Here is a 14,373-nt window from a genome sequence, read left to right on the forward strand (position 1 = left end):
ACCCTCACGACTTAACCCTGCTGTGACTCTTCAAGTACCCTTGCACCCACTGCGGATCTCGGTCAACGACGCTTTGCGTTATTTTCCATTTGAACGCCAGAGGGCGCTGCAGGAACGGCCGCGCCGAAGGGGAAGACAGTCGCCAAGCCCCCTAGGTTGACACGCCCCCTTTCCCTTCCAAGCCAATCATTAGTTAGAGTGAGCGGAACCGGGAGGCCCGCGCCTGCGCGTTAAGAGGCAGAGAGGTGGCTCGGAGGCAGCTGCGGCGCGGTTCTCCGAGATGAAGTCGGGGGCGGTGGGCGCCGGGCTGGTGGTGCTTCTGCTGCTCCGGGGCGAATGTATGCGCGGGGTCCCGCGTCGGCGCCGCTACACCCCAGATTGGGAGAGTCTGGACTCAAGGCCGCTGCCGGAGTGGTTCGACAAGGCCAAGTTCGGGGTGTTCGTGCACTGGGGCGTGTTCTCGGTGCCGGCCTGGGGCAGCGAGTGGTTCTGGTGGCACTGGAAGGGCGAGGGGCTGCCGCAGTACAAGCAGTTCATGAGCGACCACTACCCGCCCGGCTTCAGCTACGCCGACTTCGGGCCGCAGTTCACCGCGCGCTTCTTCCACCCGGACACCTGGGCCGACCTCTTCCTGGCGGCAGGGGCCAAGTGAGTGTCGCCGCGGGGGCCGGCGGAGCTCGCGTTCCCGGCTCGGGCTGACGTTGGGCGGTGGGCCCTGAGCGGGGGCGAGGCGGCTGGCCCCGGGGTCACACAGCTGCCCGGCTGACTTAAGGTACCCCTGGTACCCCTGGGGCCTGTGATTTGCCTCCTGAAGGATGCAGAACTGAAAGTGGCACGTCTGATCACGAGGAGAAGGCGCGTCTGCCGGGGGGTTCGAAGAAAATAAAGCTTTCAGGGAGATGGTGGGCTGGAAAGCCCTCGTGTTGATGAGACGATTGAGCTGTGTGATACCTAATGTCCTTCCAGGTTAACGAGGCAATCAAGATTCCACAATTTTAATCCAGTGGTCTGGAGTTTTGTCACCTCCCTGCAGCCTCCTTCCGTGGTGACACAAAGGGGGTGTATTTAGTTCCTTCCAGCCTTAATATCTCCCAGGAAGAGGGAGGGGGAGGGAGTGCTGGTGTGCAGTCCGTTTGGACAACGGTACCAGTTCCCAGTCACCTGCTCTTCTCAATGCCCTGCGCACAGAAAGTGCTCAGGAAATGTCTGAACTATTTTGACAACTGTTGGGGCCTGGGTACCCTGATTCAGAGAAGTGGGAGTTGGCATGCTGAAATGGGGAAGGGAGAAGCTGTTAAAGGCTGGGGCCAATCCTGAAGGACTAATCCATGAGGGCAGTATGTGAAGTCAGGTGTGATGTCAGGGGATGGTGCCCTTCAGCTTCTAGAAGAATTAGCTTGGCCAGCAGGGAAGCAGGTTGGAAGAGGGTAAGAATGGGGACTGGGAGGGGTCTTCCACCCTTACCTACCTCCTCTGTCATCTTCTGCGTTTTAGTTTGTCTCGGACAAGTTCTTTTGTACCAAGGGAAAATTACAGCTGACATTTAATAGCGTTTGTGAATAAATGTATGGGAATATAAGGCTTGAATAAATGGAGTGGTGGTCGCTGTCTAAAAAGAGCCTTGCAGATCCGTAACTTACAAATGACAAAAAATTAAAACCTGGGAGACATCCTTTGTCCAGACCCCTTTATTTAGTGGCCCAGGTGATTAGCCCAGACAGAGGAAGGAAACCAATGTCCTACATCCAAATCTCATGACTCTAAGGAGAAGGTACTTTCCACCACATTAGGGGTCTGCATACTGTGGCCAAAGAGATGGGTCCTCTGCCTATTTCTGTAAGTCCCAATGAGAGATGAATGAGTTTTACATTGTAAAAGAGTTTTAAAAAGAAAAAGGGGCGCCTGGGTGGCTCAGTTGGTTGAGCGTCTGACTTCAGCTCAGGTCATGATCTCACAGTTTGTGGGTTTGAGACTGGCATCGGGCTCTGTGCTGACAGCTAGCTCAGAGCCTGGAGCCTGCTTCAGATTCTGTGTCTCCCTCTCTCTCTGCTCCTCCCCTGCTTGCACTGGCTCTCTCTGTCTCTCAAAAATAAATAAAAAATAAAAAAAGAAATAAAATGAAAAGAAGAATATGCTACGGAGAGAAATGGGGCCCCAAAGGCCGAAGTACTGTCTGGCCCTTAAAGTCTTGGAGCTCCGTGCCGCGGCCAGCAATAGATGATCACTTGCAGGCTTCCTCTGTTTTTCTACCATTAAAGCAGATGAAATGTTGAGTGATTTGGTTGTTATTTCAACCCTTCACTTTTCTCCCCTGTTCTTTTAGTCTTTGGTCACCTCTGTGAGTGAGAGGCAATGCAGGCGGCCTTTGCCTGTATTTTTCTATCATCTGCTACTTCCGGAACCAGAGAGCTAAGGTGCCCTTCTTTTCCCTCACCTACTCCTGCCTGCCCTCTGGGCCTCCTCCTTGGGTGGGGACTCAAGACTTGTTTTCCTTATGTTTGCTTTCATGCCTAGAACTCCCCAAGGGGAGTTGTGACTGCAGCAACTCCCTGGGTGTCGCTAATGCCGTCAGTCATGTGAGTACATTACCTGTAATCAAGTTCTCCTGACCATTGTAAAACCCTCAGGCAGCCTGGTTAAGTTCATGCCTGCGGTCCGCCACCTGCTTCCCTTTGCTCACGTAGCTTTGATGTCCACAGATACGTAGTCCTGACAACAAAGCATCACGAAGGCTTCACTAACTGGCCGAGTTCTGTGTCTTGGAACTGGAACTCTCAGGACCTGGGTCCCCATCGCGATTTGGTTGGTGAGCTGGGAAACGCTGTCCGCAAGAGGTAAGTATGTATCTACAGATGATGGCTGTTTCATCTCTTTTAATATATCCTTTCTCTCCACTTTGTGCGTAGTCTAAGTTTGCATTAGGGCTCTGGCCTTTGAACTAACCATGCTTGATGCTCAGTACTTTTCATACTAAACTTTTCGTGAGAGAAGTTCACGGCCCTGTATAGGTGAAGGATACCCAGTGAGAGAAGTTCACGGCCTTGTATAGGTGAAGGACACCCAGTGAGAGAAGTTCACGGCCCTGTATAGGTGAAGGACACCCAGTGAGAGAAGTTCACGGCCCTGTATAGGTGAAGGACACCCAGTGAGAGAAGTTCACGGCCCTGTATAGGTGAAGGATACCCAGTGAGAGAAGTTCACGGCCCTGTATAGGTGAAGGATACCCAGTGAGAGAAGTTCACGGCCTTGTATAGGTGAAGGACACCCGGCTAGACCACAATGCCTCCTTTGCATTCTGTGAAGGATTCTCTCTGGAAGTCCTTGGAACCCAAGGCCTATTTTAGTGGCTGATGAAGGACTGGGTCTGTCATCTCTGTGTCCCCTTAGCTGTCAACATAGACCTTTGCAGGCATTCAGAGAAAGTTTGGATGAACAGTAATCAAGACAGAACTAACTGAAAAGGACAGTTAGAGCAGACAAAAAAGTGAGGTAAGGAGCCGCTTGGTTGATTCTAATTAATGTTCCCTAATATTTGTCAACATAATAAGAAGTAACTTTCCCAAGGGGCGCCTGGGTGGCTCAGTCAGTTAAGTGTCAGACTCTTGATTTCAGCTCAGGTCATGAATTCACAGTTTCTGGAATTGAGCCCCGCATCAGACTCTGTGCTGAGAGCTCGGAGCCTGCTTGGGATTTTCTCTCCCTCTCTCTGCCCCTCCCTTGCTGGTGCTCTCTCTAAATAAATAAATAAATAAATAAATAAACATTAAAAAATAAAAAGTAACTTCCCAAGATCAAAGAGCTAGGAAATGGCAGAGGTGGGCTTTGAACCCCATTATCCTGGTTTTGTACGCTACAGTTCTAGGTATGTTTGCCTATAGAGAGGAAAAGTGGTATTTGTACCCTGCCCAATCCTGCCCATTTGTGATTTGGTAATGATGCCCTGTTTAAGGGGCAGGCAGCTGCCTGTTTGTGTAAATAAAGGTTGATTGGAACACAGTTATGCCCACTCATTTATGTGTTCTGTCTGTGGCTGCTTCAAGCTATAATTTCAGAGTTGAGATAGAGACCATGAGGTCCGCAAAGCCTAAAATGCTGTGTGGGCCGTGAAGGAAGTGTTGACCAACTCTGGTCACCTGGTCGGTATTCAGTCTCCCATTGCTGTGCTTGGCTCAGAGTCCTGCTGTATAACTCTGAGATGTAGATTAGATCTGGATTTTACCATCCTTGATTTTGACCTTCTTTGTAACTAGTTAGGCCCCAAGTCATATGATGAAACACTTAACTCTGATTCTTTCTGCCTTATCTGTGCTGTGGCAGTGTTCTTACTTCTTACTGCAGTGTAGCATTTCTGTGACACTCAGCATTTGTAACGCAAAACAAGTTTTATTGTGTATGTACGAAAATAGGTCACTTTGACCCTTTTTCATTTTTGTTAACCTTTCAATGTTAAGAACTATTAGTAAATTTTAGGTAAATGAAACAGTAAACCTATATTCATTAATTTCAACTACATAGAAAATGTTAGTGATTGTTTCAGAGTGATCAGATTTTGGATATTCTTTGTACCTTTTTCTGTTTTCCAGTGTCTGCACAATATGTATTCTTATGGTGGGCAGAGAAATCAGTCTTTAAAAAAGAACTCTGTGTCATTACTGAGATAATGGACATAGATAAAAGAGGGTTTAAATAACATTTGGTGTTAAGACAGTTATATATAAAAAGTAGTCATGTGTATTATCAAAAACCCGATGTCTTGTTTACACTAATGATAAGACATAATTTAAGGAAAAGGTTTGGGATCCCACTGCCAAGCACACCCTCACGGGTGAGTTTCACCGAGATGTAAAATGCTGCCGCTGATTTTTCTTAAACTAAATTATTTTTCTTTGCTTAGTGGACAAGTGCTGTTCTGTTTCTGTTTCAGGAACATGCGTTATGGACTCTATCACTCACTTTTAGAATGGTTCCACCCACTCTACCTACTTGATAAGAAAAATGGCTGCAAAACGCAGCATTTTGTCCGTGCAAAAACAATGCCGGAACTGTATGACCTTGTTTACAGGTAAAAACAAAATGGGGGGTGGGGTGGGGCTTATGACTTTGCTTTGTATTAAGACAATATATTTTTTTCGTCTTCTGCTTCTCAAACCTCCTGTAAGGTGGTCATAATTGCCTTATATACAAAACTTAGGATGGTGGTTGAGTCAAAACTTCCATCCCCCTTCACATGCTGTTTTCTTTGTCGGACCTTGTGGAGGGACAACAGGCCCAAAGGACCCTGCCTTGGACTTGGCATCGGGCAGATTTGCGTTTGAATCCTGCCTCTTGTTCCAAGCCTTACATGACTACCCTTCTGAGCCTCAGATTCTCACTCTAAAGTAGGGAAATAATGCCTTTTATATAGGGCTCCGAATAATATGTGAGAAGTGTCCTGTCACCTTGCCTGTACCAGAATCAGGGTGGCGTCGTCATTATTAGCATTACAATGACACCACTTTCACATCGGGGTTTGTCCCTAGTCTGCAGCATGTTTTTTTTTTTTTAAGTTTCATTTATTTTTTTTAAGAGAGAGAGAAAGACAGAGTGTGAGCAGGGGAGGGTCAGAGAGAGAGGGAGACACAGAATCCGAAGCAGGCTTCAGGCTCTGAGCTGTCAGCACAGAGCTCGATGCGGGGCTCGAACCCACGAACCCTTGATTACCATCTGAGCCAAAGCTGGATGCTCAACCGACTGAGCCACCCAGGCGCCCGAAGCATGTTTTATTTCTAGTTTGCCCTTCTCACACCCCCTGCTATCTTGCAGGGGATGGTGGGCCTTTAAAACCCTACCAGCCATCTCTGTCCAGACTCTCATTTAGACCAAAACCAAAACAAAACTCCTTGCACCCAGATGACTTCCCTAAGGAAATAGTACAGCCGTAAGAGACCCACAGAGGTTTGGAGTCAGACAGAACTGGACCTGAAGTCCAGCTGTTTTTCTTGCTGACTCCATGGCCTTGAACAAATTCCTTAATCTTTCTAGATCTCAGTGTCTTTAGCTGTGAAATGAGGGTAACAGACACTGCAGGATTGTCGTGAAAACTAACAGGCAGTGCGTACAAAGTGCCACGTACCGTCTTCTCGCACACAGTGATACGCAGACCATCTGCATTCAGGCGGTCTTTCTCCTAAAGTCTGCGTGCCGTCCTGCTTACAGAGCACAGCCTGGGATCAGGCGTCGGGGATACCTGCAGTTGAGCTCCAGCTCCCATTACTTACGAGCTTTGCCACCTAAAACACACTGCCCTGCTGAGCGGCAGGAGCTTGCTCTCCAAATGGGAATAATCATGCTTACCTACCAGTGCGTGTGCGCACGCTCACGCCACATGGAGCTCAGAGTGTCAGCATGTGGCTCAAGTGGACCCAGAAGATCCTTTATAGTTGAAGCTATGGTAGTTGTCCAGAACAATGATTTTGGTGGAATAGTTCAGGATTTTTTTTTTTTAACATTTATTCATTTTTGAGAGACAGAGACCAAGTGAGAGTGGGGGAGGGGCAGAGAGAGAGGGAGACCAGAATCCGAAGCAGGCTTCAGGCTCTGAGCTGTCAGCACAGAGCCCGAGGCGGGGCTTGAACTCACGGACCATGAGATCCTGCCCTGAGCTGAAGTCAGACGCTTAACCAACCGAGCCACCCAGGTGCCCTCAAACTCTAAATACATCTTAAAAGCAGATGCCTTAATCCTATAGTTCTAGAGCACCACTCTTTTGATTGGAAGTAGTTGCCAAAAGGAAACCAAACTGTATATGTACTGATTACAACTTTTTTTTTCAGAAGACATTGTAAAAAGATTAGGAGGAAGTATACCAGAATGTTGTGTATTAAACAGCAGTTATGTGCGGCGCCTGGGTGGCTCAGTCGGTTGAGCCTCCGGCTTCGGCTCAGGTCAGATCTCACGTTTGTGGGTTCGAGCCCCGCGTTGGGCTCTGTGCTGACAGCTAGCTCAGAGCCTGGAGCCTGCTTCCGGTTCTGTGTCTCCCTCTCTCTCTGCCCCTCCCCCTCTCATGCTTGCTCTCTCTCTGTATCAAAATAAATAAAACATTAAAAAACCCCAGCAGTTACGTGAGAGAACCCATAACAGTTATAGTTGTTGTTTTGTCTCTAGTTTTCCCCATTCTCTGCACCAGGGAATTTTATGGTACTTTCAAAATGGGAGACATTTTTTAAATGTTTGTTGCAAAATAGATCCGTAAGACCTTACTGTGAACAGATTCAGATGATAAACTTTCCCAATTGTGTATCTTTCAGGTATGAACCTGACTTGATTTGGTCTGACGGAGAGTGGGAATGTCCTGATACTTACTGGAACTCTACAGAGTTTCTTTCTTGGCTCTACAATGATAGCCCGGTCAAGGCATGTGACTGTATGACTTCTCTTTTATTTGTCTGTTATGAGAAAAGAAAGAGTAAGGAGCCAAGATCTGGAGTTGTAACAGTGACAGCAGCAACAATAATAAAGACTAATAGCAGCACGGAGGTGGTAGGGACCAGGGACTTCATGGCTAGTAAAGGTTTCGCCTCCCCTCCCCGTTCCTTAGAGCATAAGCTTTTCTTTTTCTTCTCTAATTCTTGATTTAAAAAAATTTTTTTAATATTTATTTATTTTTGAGAGAGAGAGCATGAGTGGGAGAGGGGCAGAGAGAGAGAGGGAGACACAGAATGCAAAGCAGGCTCCAGGCTCTGGGCTGTCAGCATAGAGCCCGACACGGGGGTCAAACTCATAGACCACGAGATCATGACCTGAGCTGAAGTCGGATGCTCAACAGACGGAGCCACCTTTAATTCTTGATTTTGACAACAGAGGTTTACATCTTGTTAAATTTAAGTAGTAGAACAGAAGCAGTATGTAGAAATCCCAGAGACTTAGAGAAAGTGAAATAAACTAGTAAGCACCCGAACATTATAAATGAAAAAACAGACCCCCCCCCAAATTAATAGACAGAACATACAAAATTAAATGATGGGAATAAGATACATATTTTTATGACTGCACCTAGTCTATGTTGGCCATGTAGTTTAAGTCTCAGGGAAATTTCATTTCCCTTCTATCCAAATTTTTGAGGGAACTTTGCCTCCCTCTCCCCTCCCCCTTGCCCTCCTCCTCTCCCCGCTGGAGTCTTCACTGGACAAAAACGTAATACTTTTACGTATTCTGGATTTGTTGTGGATTTTAAAGAAAAACTCAAGTATAAGACCAGTTTGTACTGAGCTATCTTGGTAGATTCAGAAACCTCTAAGGATCTTACTGGGTAACTGTTAGTAAATTTAGAAAGTAAAAAGGGAAGAACCTGTGTGACAGATACAGATGAAGAGGGGTTTTCTGGGATTTGCCCAACGTGGAGGGACTTAGTGGTGCGGCTTCGCGGGCTTCCCGCAAGGATGCTGGGGCTGGGCCGGCCCAGATGTGCACCCGCGGGCGGGACGCGGCGCAGCCCGTTCTGCGCACTCTTGTTCCACACTTTCTCGTGCATTAGGAAGGAGGGTTATTTCGGAGCTATGCGTATCCTGGGAAAGTACTTTTAGGAGAAATCCCTGTTCCTTACTGTTCCTTCTGTCCGTAATTCCCACGCGGCTCCCTCCTACGCCTCCCCAGTCTTGCCCCAGAGCTCATCTGTTTTGTGCAGCCCTCCTCGTCACCCTCTCTGAAATGGCAGCACGCCCCTGTCTCCCTGCTGGCTCTTTGCCTTAGCACTTACCTGGCTTCACATTTTTCAGATGTCACTGACCTTGTTTCTTAACTGCTTCTCTCACTAAAGGGTCAGCTTTCTGAGGGGAAGGTTTTGGGTCTCTTCATTGCTATATCCCCAACCCCAAGAACGGTACATAACCAGGTAGGCGCATAATAAATATTAGTTAAGTGTTAACTAAATCTGGCTCCTGACAATTTATATTCTTTCCTAGAACTAAGAAACACTCACTCCCGGATCAGTGTTCCCCCTTTAAGTTAGGCAATTAGATCTGCTATGCTGTGTATTGGCCACATATCTGTGTCCTCAGCTAGTCTCTGCTGGATCTCTAAGGACAGGAACTGTTGTGTTCACCTTGGATACGCCAGCACGAGCATCGTGGGGGTACTAATCATCAACGTGGAGATAATCTGCGTAATGACTTCTCAGAGTTCAGCCAAGATTTGAAGGAAGGACAAGAGTATTTGTTAACGTTCCTTTACCTAGGGAAAGGAAGTCCGGGTCACACAGTGGAAAGCGTCTTGGGCTGGGTTCACGTACGTGCTTCCCAATCCCAGCTTCCTGAAACCCTGCCCAGGGCTGTGACCTTGGCAAGTGTGTCCATTTCTCCCTTGTAGAAGAAGCGGTTTCCCAGACGAGCTTCCAGCGCTCCCGGCTCTGACATTGCATCCGGCCCCAGCAGGGTTTCCCCGCCCGGACAGTGTTCTGCTGTGAGCCGGCCGCCCTGTTTGTTGTGAGACGTTTAACAGCAGCCCAGCTCCACCAACTAGGTAGCAGCGGCACCGCCCCAATTGTGGCATCTGTCTCTAGACTTTGCCAGAAGTCTCCAGAGCAAAACAGCCCCCCACTGAGAACCACTGTTCTAGGCCAAGTCTGTTGCTGCTGTCCGAAAACGTACTTAATTTACCAAACTGCACTATGACCCAGCCCTCTTTCTTCCTTTAGGACGAGGTCGTGGTAAATGACCGATGGGGTCAGAACTGTTCCTGTCACCATGGCGGGTACTACAACTGCCAGGATAAATTCAAGCCCGAGAGCTTGCCGGGTCACAAGTGGGAAATGTGCACCTCCATAGACAAGGTCTCCTGGGGCTACCGTCGCGACATGGCGGTGTTTGACGTTGCAGCCGAGCGCGAGATCATTTCGGTAAGAGCACTTACGAGTTAGGCGTGTGCTCCCTGCTCTCGCAGACCTGCCTCCCGACTAAGCGTGGGGGGAGCGCCCTGGATGGACGTGCGGTCGCCCGAACCCGCTGGGTCACTGAACACACCCAAGGACACCTGTCCTCAGGACATCGTTGTAATTACAGAGGGAAAGTTTACGTACAGAGCTGTTCTTCCCAGCGTTATTTGCAGTTGGACATGTGGGTTCTTTTCATTTCTTGCAGCCATAAAGGGACATTTAAGTAGATTTGGGGATTTTCCTTAACCATTAAAATGTTTATGAATGTAATGTTGGGTCAGTGCCTAGGGGTTGCGAGAAAAAATAAGTTATGAATTATCACAGCTATATAAAATATATTTCCACGCATCAGAAAAAGACCAGAAGGGAGTATCAAGAGCTGGTGGTGTCGTATCTTTGAGGTATGTAACAAATTCTTTTTTTTTTAAATTTTATGAGTGTCGGCATAATTTTTCTGGGCCTCCTTGAAATGCACCTGTTTGAGGTCATAGTAAACACACACACACCCACACACACACACACACACACACACACACCCCCACACACACACCCACACCCCCACACCCACACCCACACACACACACCCCCACACCCACACCCACACACACACACCCACACACAACCACACACACACACCCACACACACACACCCACACCCACACACACACACACACACACCCACCCCACTCCAAAAGCCGTGAAGAATATATTTTTTTACCACATGTTGTCCCAAGAGGCAGCATATACATTTATGTAGCCCATTTCTTTTTTCTTATGTTTATTATTTTTTGAGAGTGAAAGAGAGACAGAGCGTGAGCAGGGGAGGAACAAAGAGAGAGGGAGACACAGAATCCGAAGCAGGCTCCAGGCTGTGAGCTGTCAGCACAGAGCCCACCACAGGGCTTGATCCCATGAACTGTGAGATCATCACCTGAGCCGAAGTCGGACACTTAACCCACTGAGCCACCCAGCCTACATAGTCCATTTCATACAGAGTGTCCCTATTTCTGCAGACCTCTTCCATGTCCCCGAAGTGTCCCCCTCAAAGTCTCTCTTGTCTTATCCCCATACTCTCTCTATGAGGCTCCATGTGATCACTTCACAGCCAAGTGCTTTGTCCTCCCCTTCCCTGCAGAACACTTCGTGCTTCTGGCCCATGACCTTCCCACTGCGTACTGCACCGGGGGAAGTGCAGTCTGACCCGGAAGCGGCCATGGTCACTCCCTGGAATCCAAGTTCACCTGTTTCTTCACTTCTTCGTAGCAGGATTTTTTCACTTTCCTCATATAAGCCGGTCCTGCTCTTATAATGACAAAAAACATATAGCATTTTCAAAAGGGTAAAGGATATTCACCAAAGGAGAAAATGTGCCCTAGGTTCTTTTTCTTGTCCTAATGCCCGTGTGCACCACACTGGGCGTGGCGCTCGTAGCTAGGGTCACACTGTTTTCTGCTCTCCAGGAGCTGGTTCAGACAGTAAGCTTGGGAGGCAACTACCTTCTCAACATCGGACCCACCAAAGACGGACTCATCGTTCCCATCTTCCAAGAAAGGCTTCTTGCTGTTGGGAAGTGGCTGAGCATCCACGGGGAGGCCGTCTATTCCTCTAAGCCCTGGAGGGTGCAGCTGGAAAAGAACACGACGTCTGTGTGGTGAGCGTGTCCTCCGCGGCGTGCGGGAGCAGGACTGCGGCCCGGCCCGAGCCGGCGTCTCCCCGGGTCCGCAGGGTTACAAGCCAGGCTGGAAGCCATCTCGATTGAGGAAACCCCAGAGCCATTCTTTTGCTCTTAAGTTTGTCCCCCAATGTGTGTATGACACCACCAGGATATGTGGTGAGAGGCGCGGTGGGCTTGGTGAAAGAGGGAGCTACAAAGCATCTGTTAATATACTTGAACCTGTTACCCCAGCTCCTAAAAATAGTAACAGCCGGTACCTGCACAGCACCTACAGTGTGGAAGGCTCCAAGCCAAGTTCTTCCCAGTCACGTAACGCCTTCCACAGCCCCACCGAGCGGATGCTGTTGTTATCCCCATGTTACACGGGAGAAGGGGGCGCAGGGCAGTTCTATACTTTGCCTCGGATCACAAAGCGAACTAGTGGAGAGGTTGTGATTCAAACTCGGAATTTCAGATCTAGTTACTTGATCTCAGGCCTGTGTTTTTCAAGTGCGAAGTGGGGTGAAGACACTTAACTTCCTGGAGTTGTCGTGGAGGTTAAGTGCGATGACTCATGCAAAGTGCCCAAGAGCGTGCCCCGCGTGTACAGCCAAAGTGTGCCGTGAAAGGTACCTGCAAATGTTACCCCACAGGGCATAGGTCTTTGGATGGGGGAAAACACATTCACCCTTCCATTTTGAGTGAATTTCTATTTAGTGATTCTCATCCTCTTCTCTAAGCCTGGTGACCTCTCCAAACAAATGCATCTTTTTTTTTAATTTGTTTATTTATTATTGAGACAGAAACAGAGCATGAGTAGGGGAGGGGCAGAGAGAGAGGGAGACACAGAATCCCAAGACAAGGCTCCAGGCTCTGAGCTGTCAGCAGAGAGCCCTACGCGGGGCTCGAACCCACAAACGGAGATCATGACCTGAGCTGAAGTTGGACGCTTAACCGACTGAGCCTCCCAAGCGCCCCTGAACAAATGCATTTTGATTGTACATCTTGCCCTTGTTAAATCCTCTGCTATCCTCCCACGGATTTGGGGTTGAAAAAAGATTTGAATGATAAGGGAAATGGCTTCAATGTGAAATAAACTAGTGTAAGTGTTAAAATTATTTGAAGAAAATTTCTAGCCCAGTAGAGCAGGAAAATGGACGAGATCACCAGAAAGTCTTACAAGAGTGCTTTGTTTTCTTCCCGCAGAGCTTAGCTGGTATCCGAGTTAGTAGCGCTTCCAGTGACAGGGACAGACTCAAGGTCTTGTAATCAGTAGATAACTAAAAGGGAGATGTTTGTTGTTGTTGTTTTAATTTTTTTTATGTTTTATTTATTTTTTGAAAGAGAGAGACAGTGCAAGCATGGGAGGGTCAGAGAGAGAGGGAGAGACAGAATCCAAAGACAGGCTCCAGGCTCTGAACTAGCTATAAGCACAGAGCCCGATGTGGGGCTCAAACCCACGAACCGTGAGATCATGACCTGAGCCAAAGTTGGACACTCAACCGACTGAGCCACCCAGGTGCCCCTAAAAGGGAGATGTTTACGGTTACGGGTCAGGGTAACTTTATAAAGCCAGGTATTTCTGACAATGATGTTTCTTTTTTTCCCCCAGGTATACCTCAAGAGAAACAACGGTTTATGCCATTTTCCTGCACTGGCCAGAAAATGGAGTCTTAAGCCTCGTATCCCCTGTAACTACCTCAGCTACACAGGTAAGGGGCCTCTCAGTCAGTCCTTTCTAAGGGATAGCCTTTTTTTAAAGGAGTTGGAGGTCATCTCTATTTCTCCCCTTCTGCCCCAGTTTTCCCCCAGTTCGGCTCCCCCGTTAGCCGGTCTGCCCTGTCCTGGCCCAGTGTAGCTCTCTCCCTTTGACGCTTTTCTGCAGATAACGATGCTGGGGATCCAGAAAGATCTGAAATGGTCTACAAATCCAGAAGGTGGTCTACTTATTTATCTGCCCAACTTACCACTCGGTACTCTCCCAGTTGACTTCGGCTGGACTATAAAGCTGACAGGAGTGAAGTGACCTCAGGAGATTGGGCAAAACTGTCTTCTCTTTGCTGCTTTGATTTTCCTCTTATAGCGCCATCATTGTAATAAACTACTTCTCTACTCAGAGCTGGCTTTTCCCACACATTTTAATCAAAGGAACTGAGTGCCTGTACTGATGTCTCAGTGGATCAGAGATCTGAGATCCCTGGCTAGCATCTCTCTCTCCGATCAGCAGAAGGGACAAACAGGTTAAGTTCTGAGTTCATCTTTCTATTCCTAACTTGGGGAACTTCTCTACCCTGGAAACTTCCCTCCATTCTCTTTTTGAAACCTGTTTTCTTACTCAGTGACTTCAGATAAAGAATAAGCCAGTTACCCTATTGCCTTCGAAGGAAGTGAAACAGATTAAGCAAGCTCAACCACATGCTGTTTTCTTAGCATCTTTTGTCACCTGCGCCCCTGGCAGAGGTGGGGAGCCTGGAAGGGAAGGAAGAGGCTTGCTAGGCTGCTAGTGGTCAGCTCTTTGGAAGTTTCCAGAGCAAACTAGGGGCTCAGAAGTCCAATCTGTTTCCAGTGATATTGTGAAGGAAATGAATGTGATCCTGCCCTGCTTTTAAAAATATGATCAAATAAATAAATTTTTATGTCAAATCATTTCTACCACAAAGCATGTTGTAGTTTTCTTCTCCCAGTTTCTATATGGACTGCTTATAAAAAGCTTTATGTTTCTGTTAAAAAAAAAAAAAGATTTGCCAATTCTCCTTAATGCAGACAGAGAACATAATTCCTTGGTTTTTCTGCTTCTCTAATACCATTCTTT

At 47.8% G+C, this 14,373-nt stretch overlaps 1 protein-coding gene across 1 annotated transcript; it reads left to right on the forward strand.

Moving 5' to 3' along the window:
* Positions 1 to 215: 215 nt before the first annotated feature.
* Positions 216 to 14,220, forward strand: FUCA1 (alpha-L-fucosidase 1). The gene is made up of 8 exons (XM_029948975.1): positions 216 to 648; positions 2,700 to 2,834; positions 4,925 to 5,062; positions 7,287 to 7,392; positions 9,671 to 9,871; positions 11,368 to 11,558; positions 13,174 to 13,273; positions 13,447 to 14,220. Exons 1-8 carry the CDS (start codon positions 281 to 283, stop codon positions 13,585 to 13,587), a joined length of 1,380 nt encoding a protein of 459 aa, XP_029804835.1. The 5' UTR covers positions 216 to 280; the 3' UTR covers positions 13,588 to 14,220.
* Positions 14,221 to 14,373: the final 153 nt, after the last annotated feature.

Source organism: Suricata suricatta, chromosome 8 (genome assembly GCF_006229205.1).
Source record: "Suricata suricatta isolate VVHF042 chromosome 8, meerkat_22Aug2017_6uvM2_HiC, whole genome shotgun sequence".
In the NCBI taxonomy this organism is placed as follows: Eukaryota; Metazoa; Chordata; class Mammalia; order Carnivora; family Herpestidae; genus Suricata; species Suricata suricatta.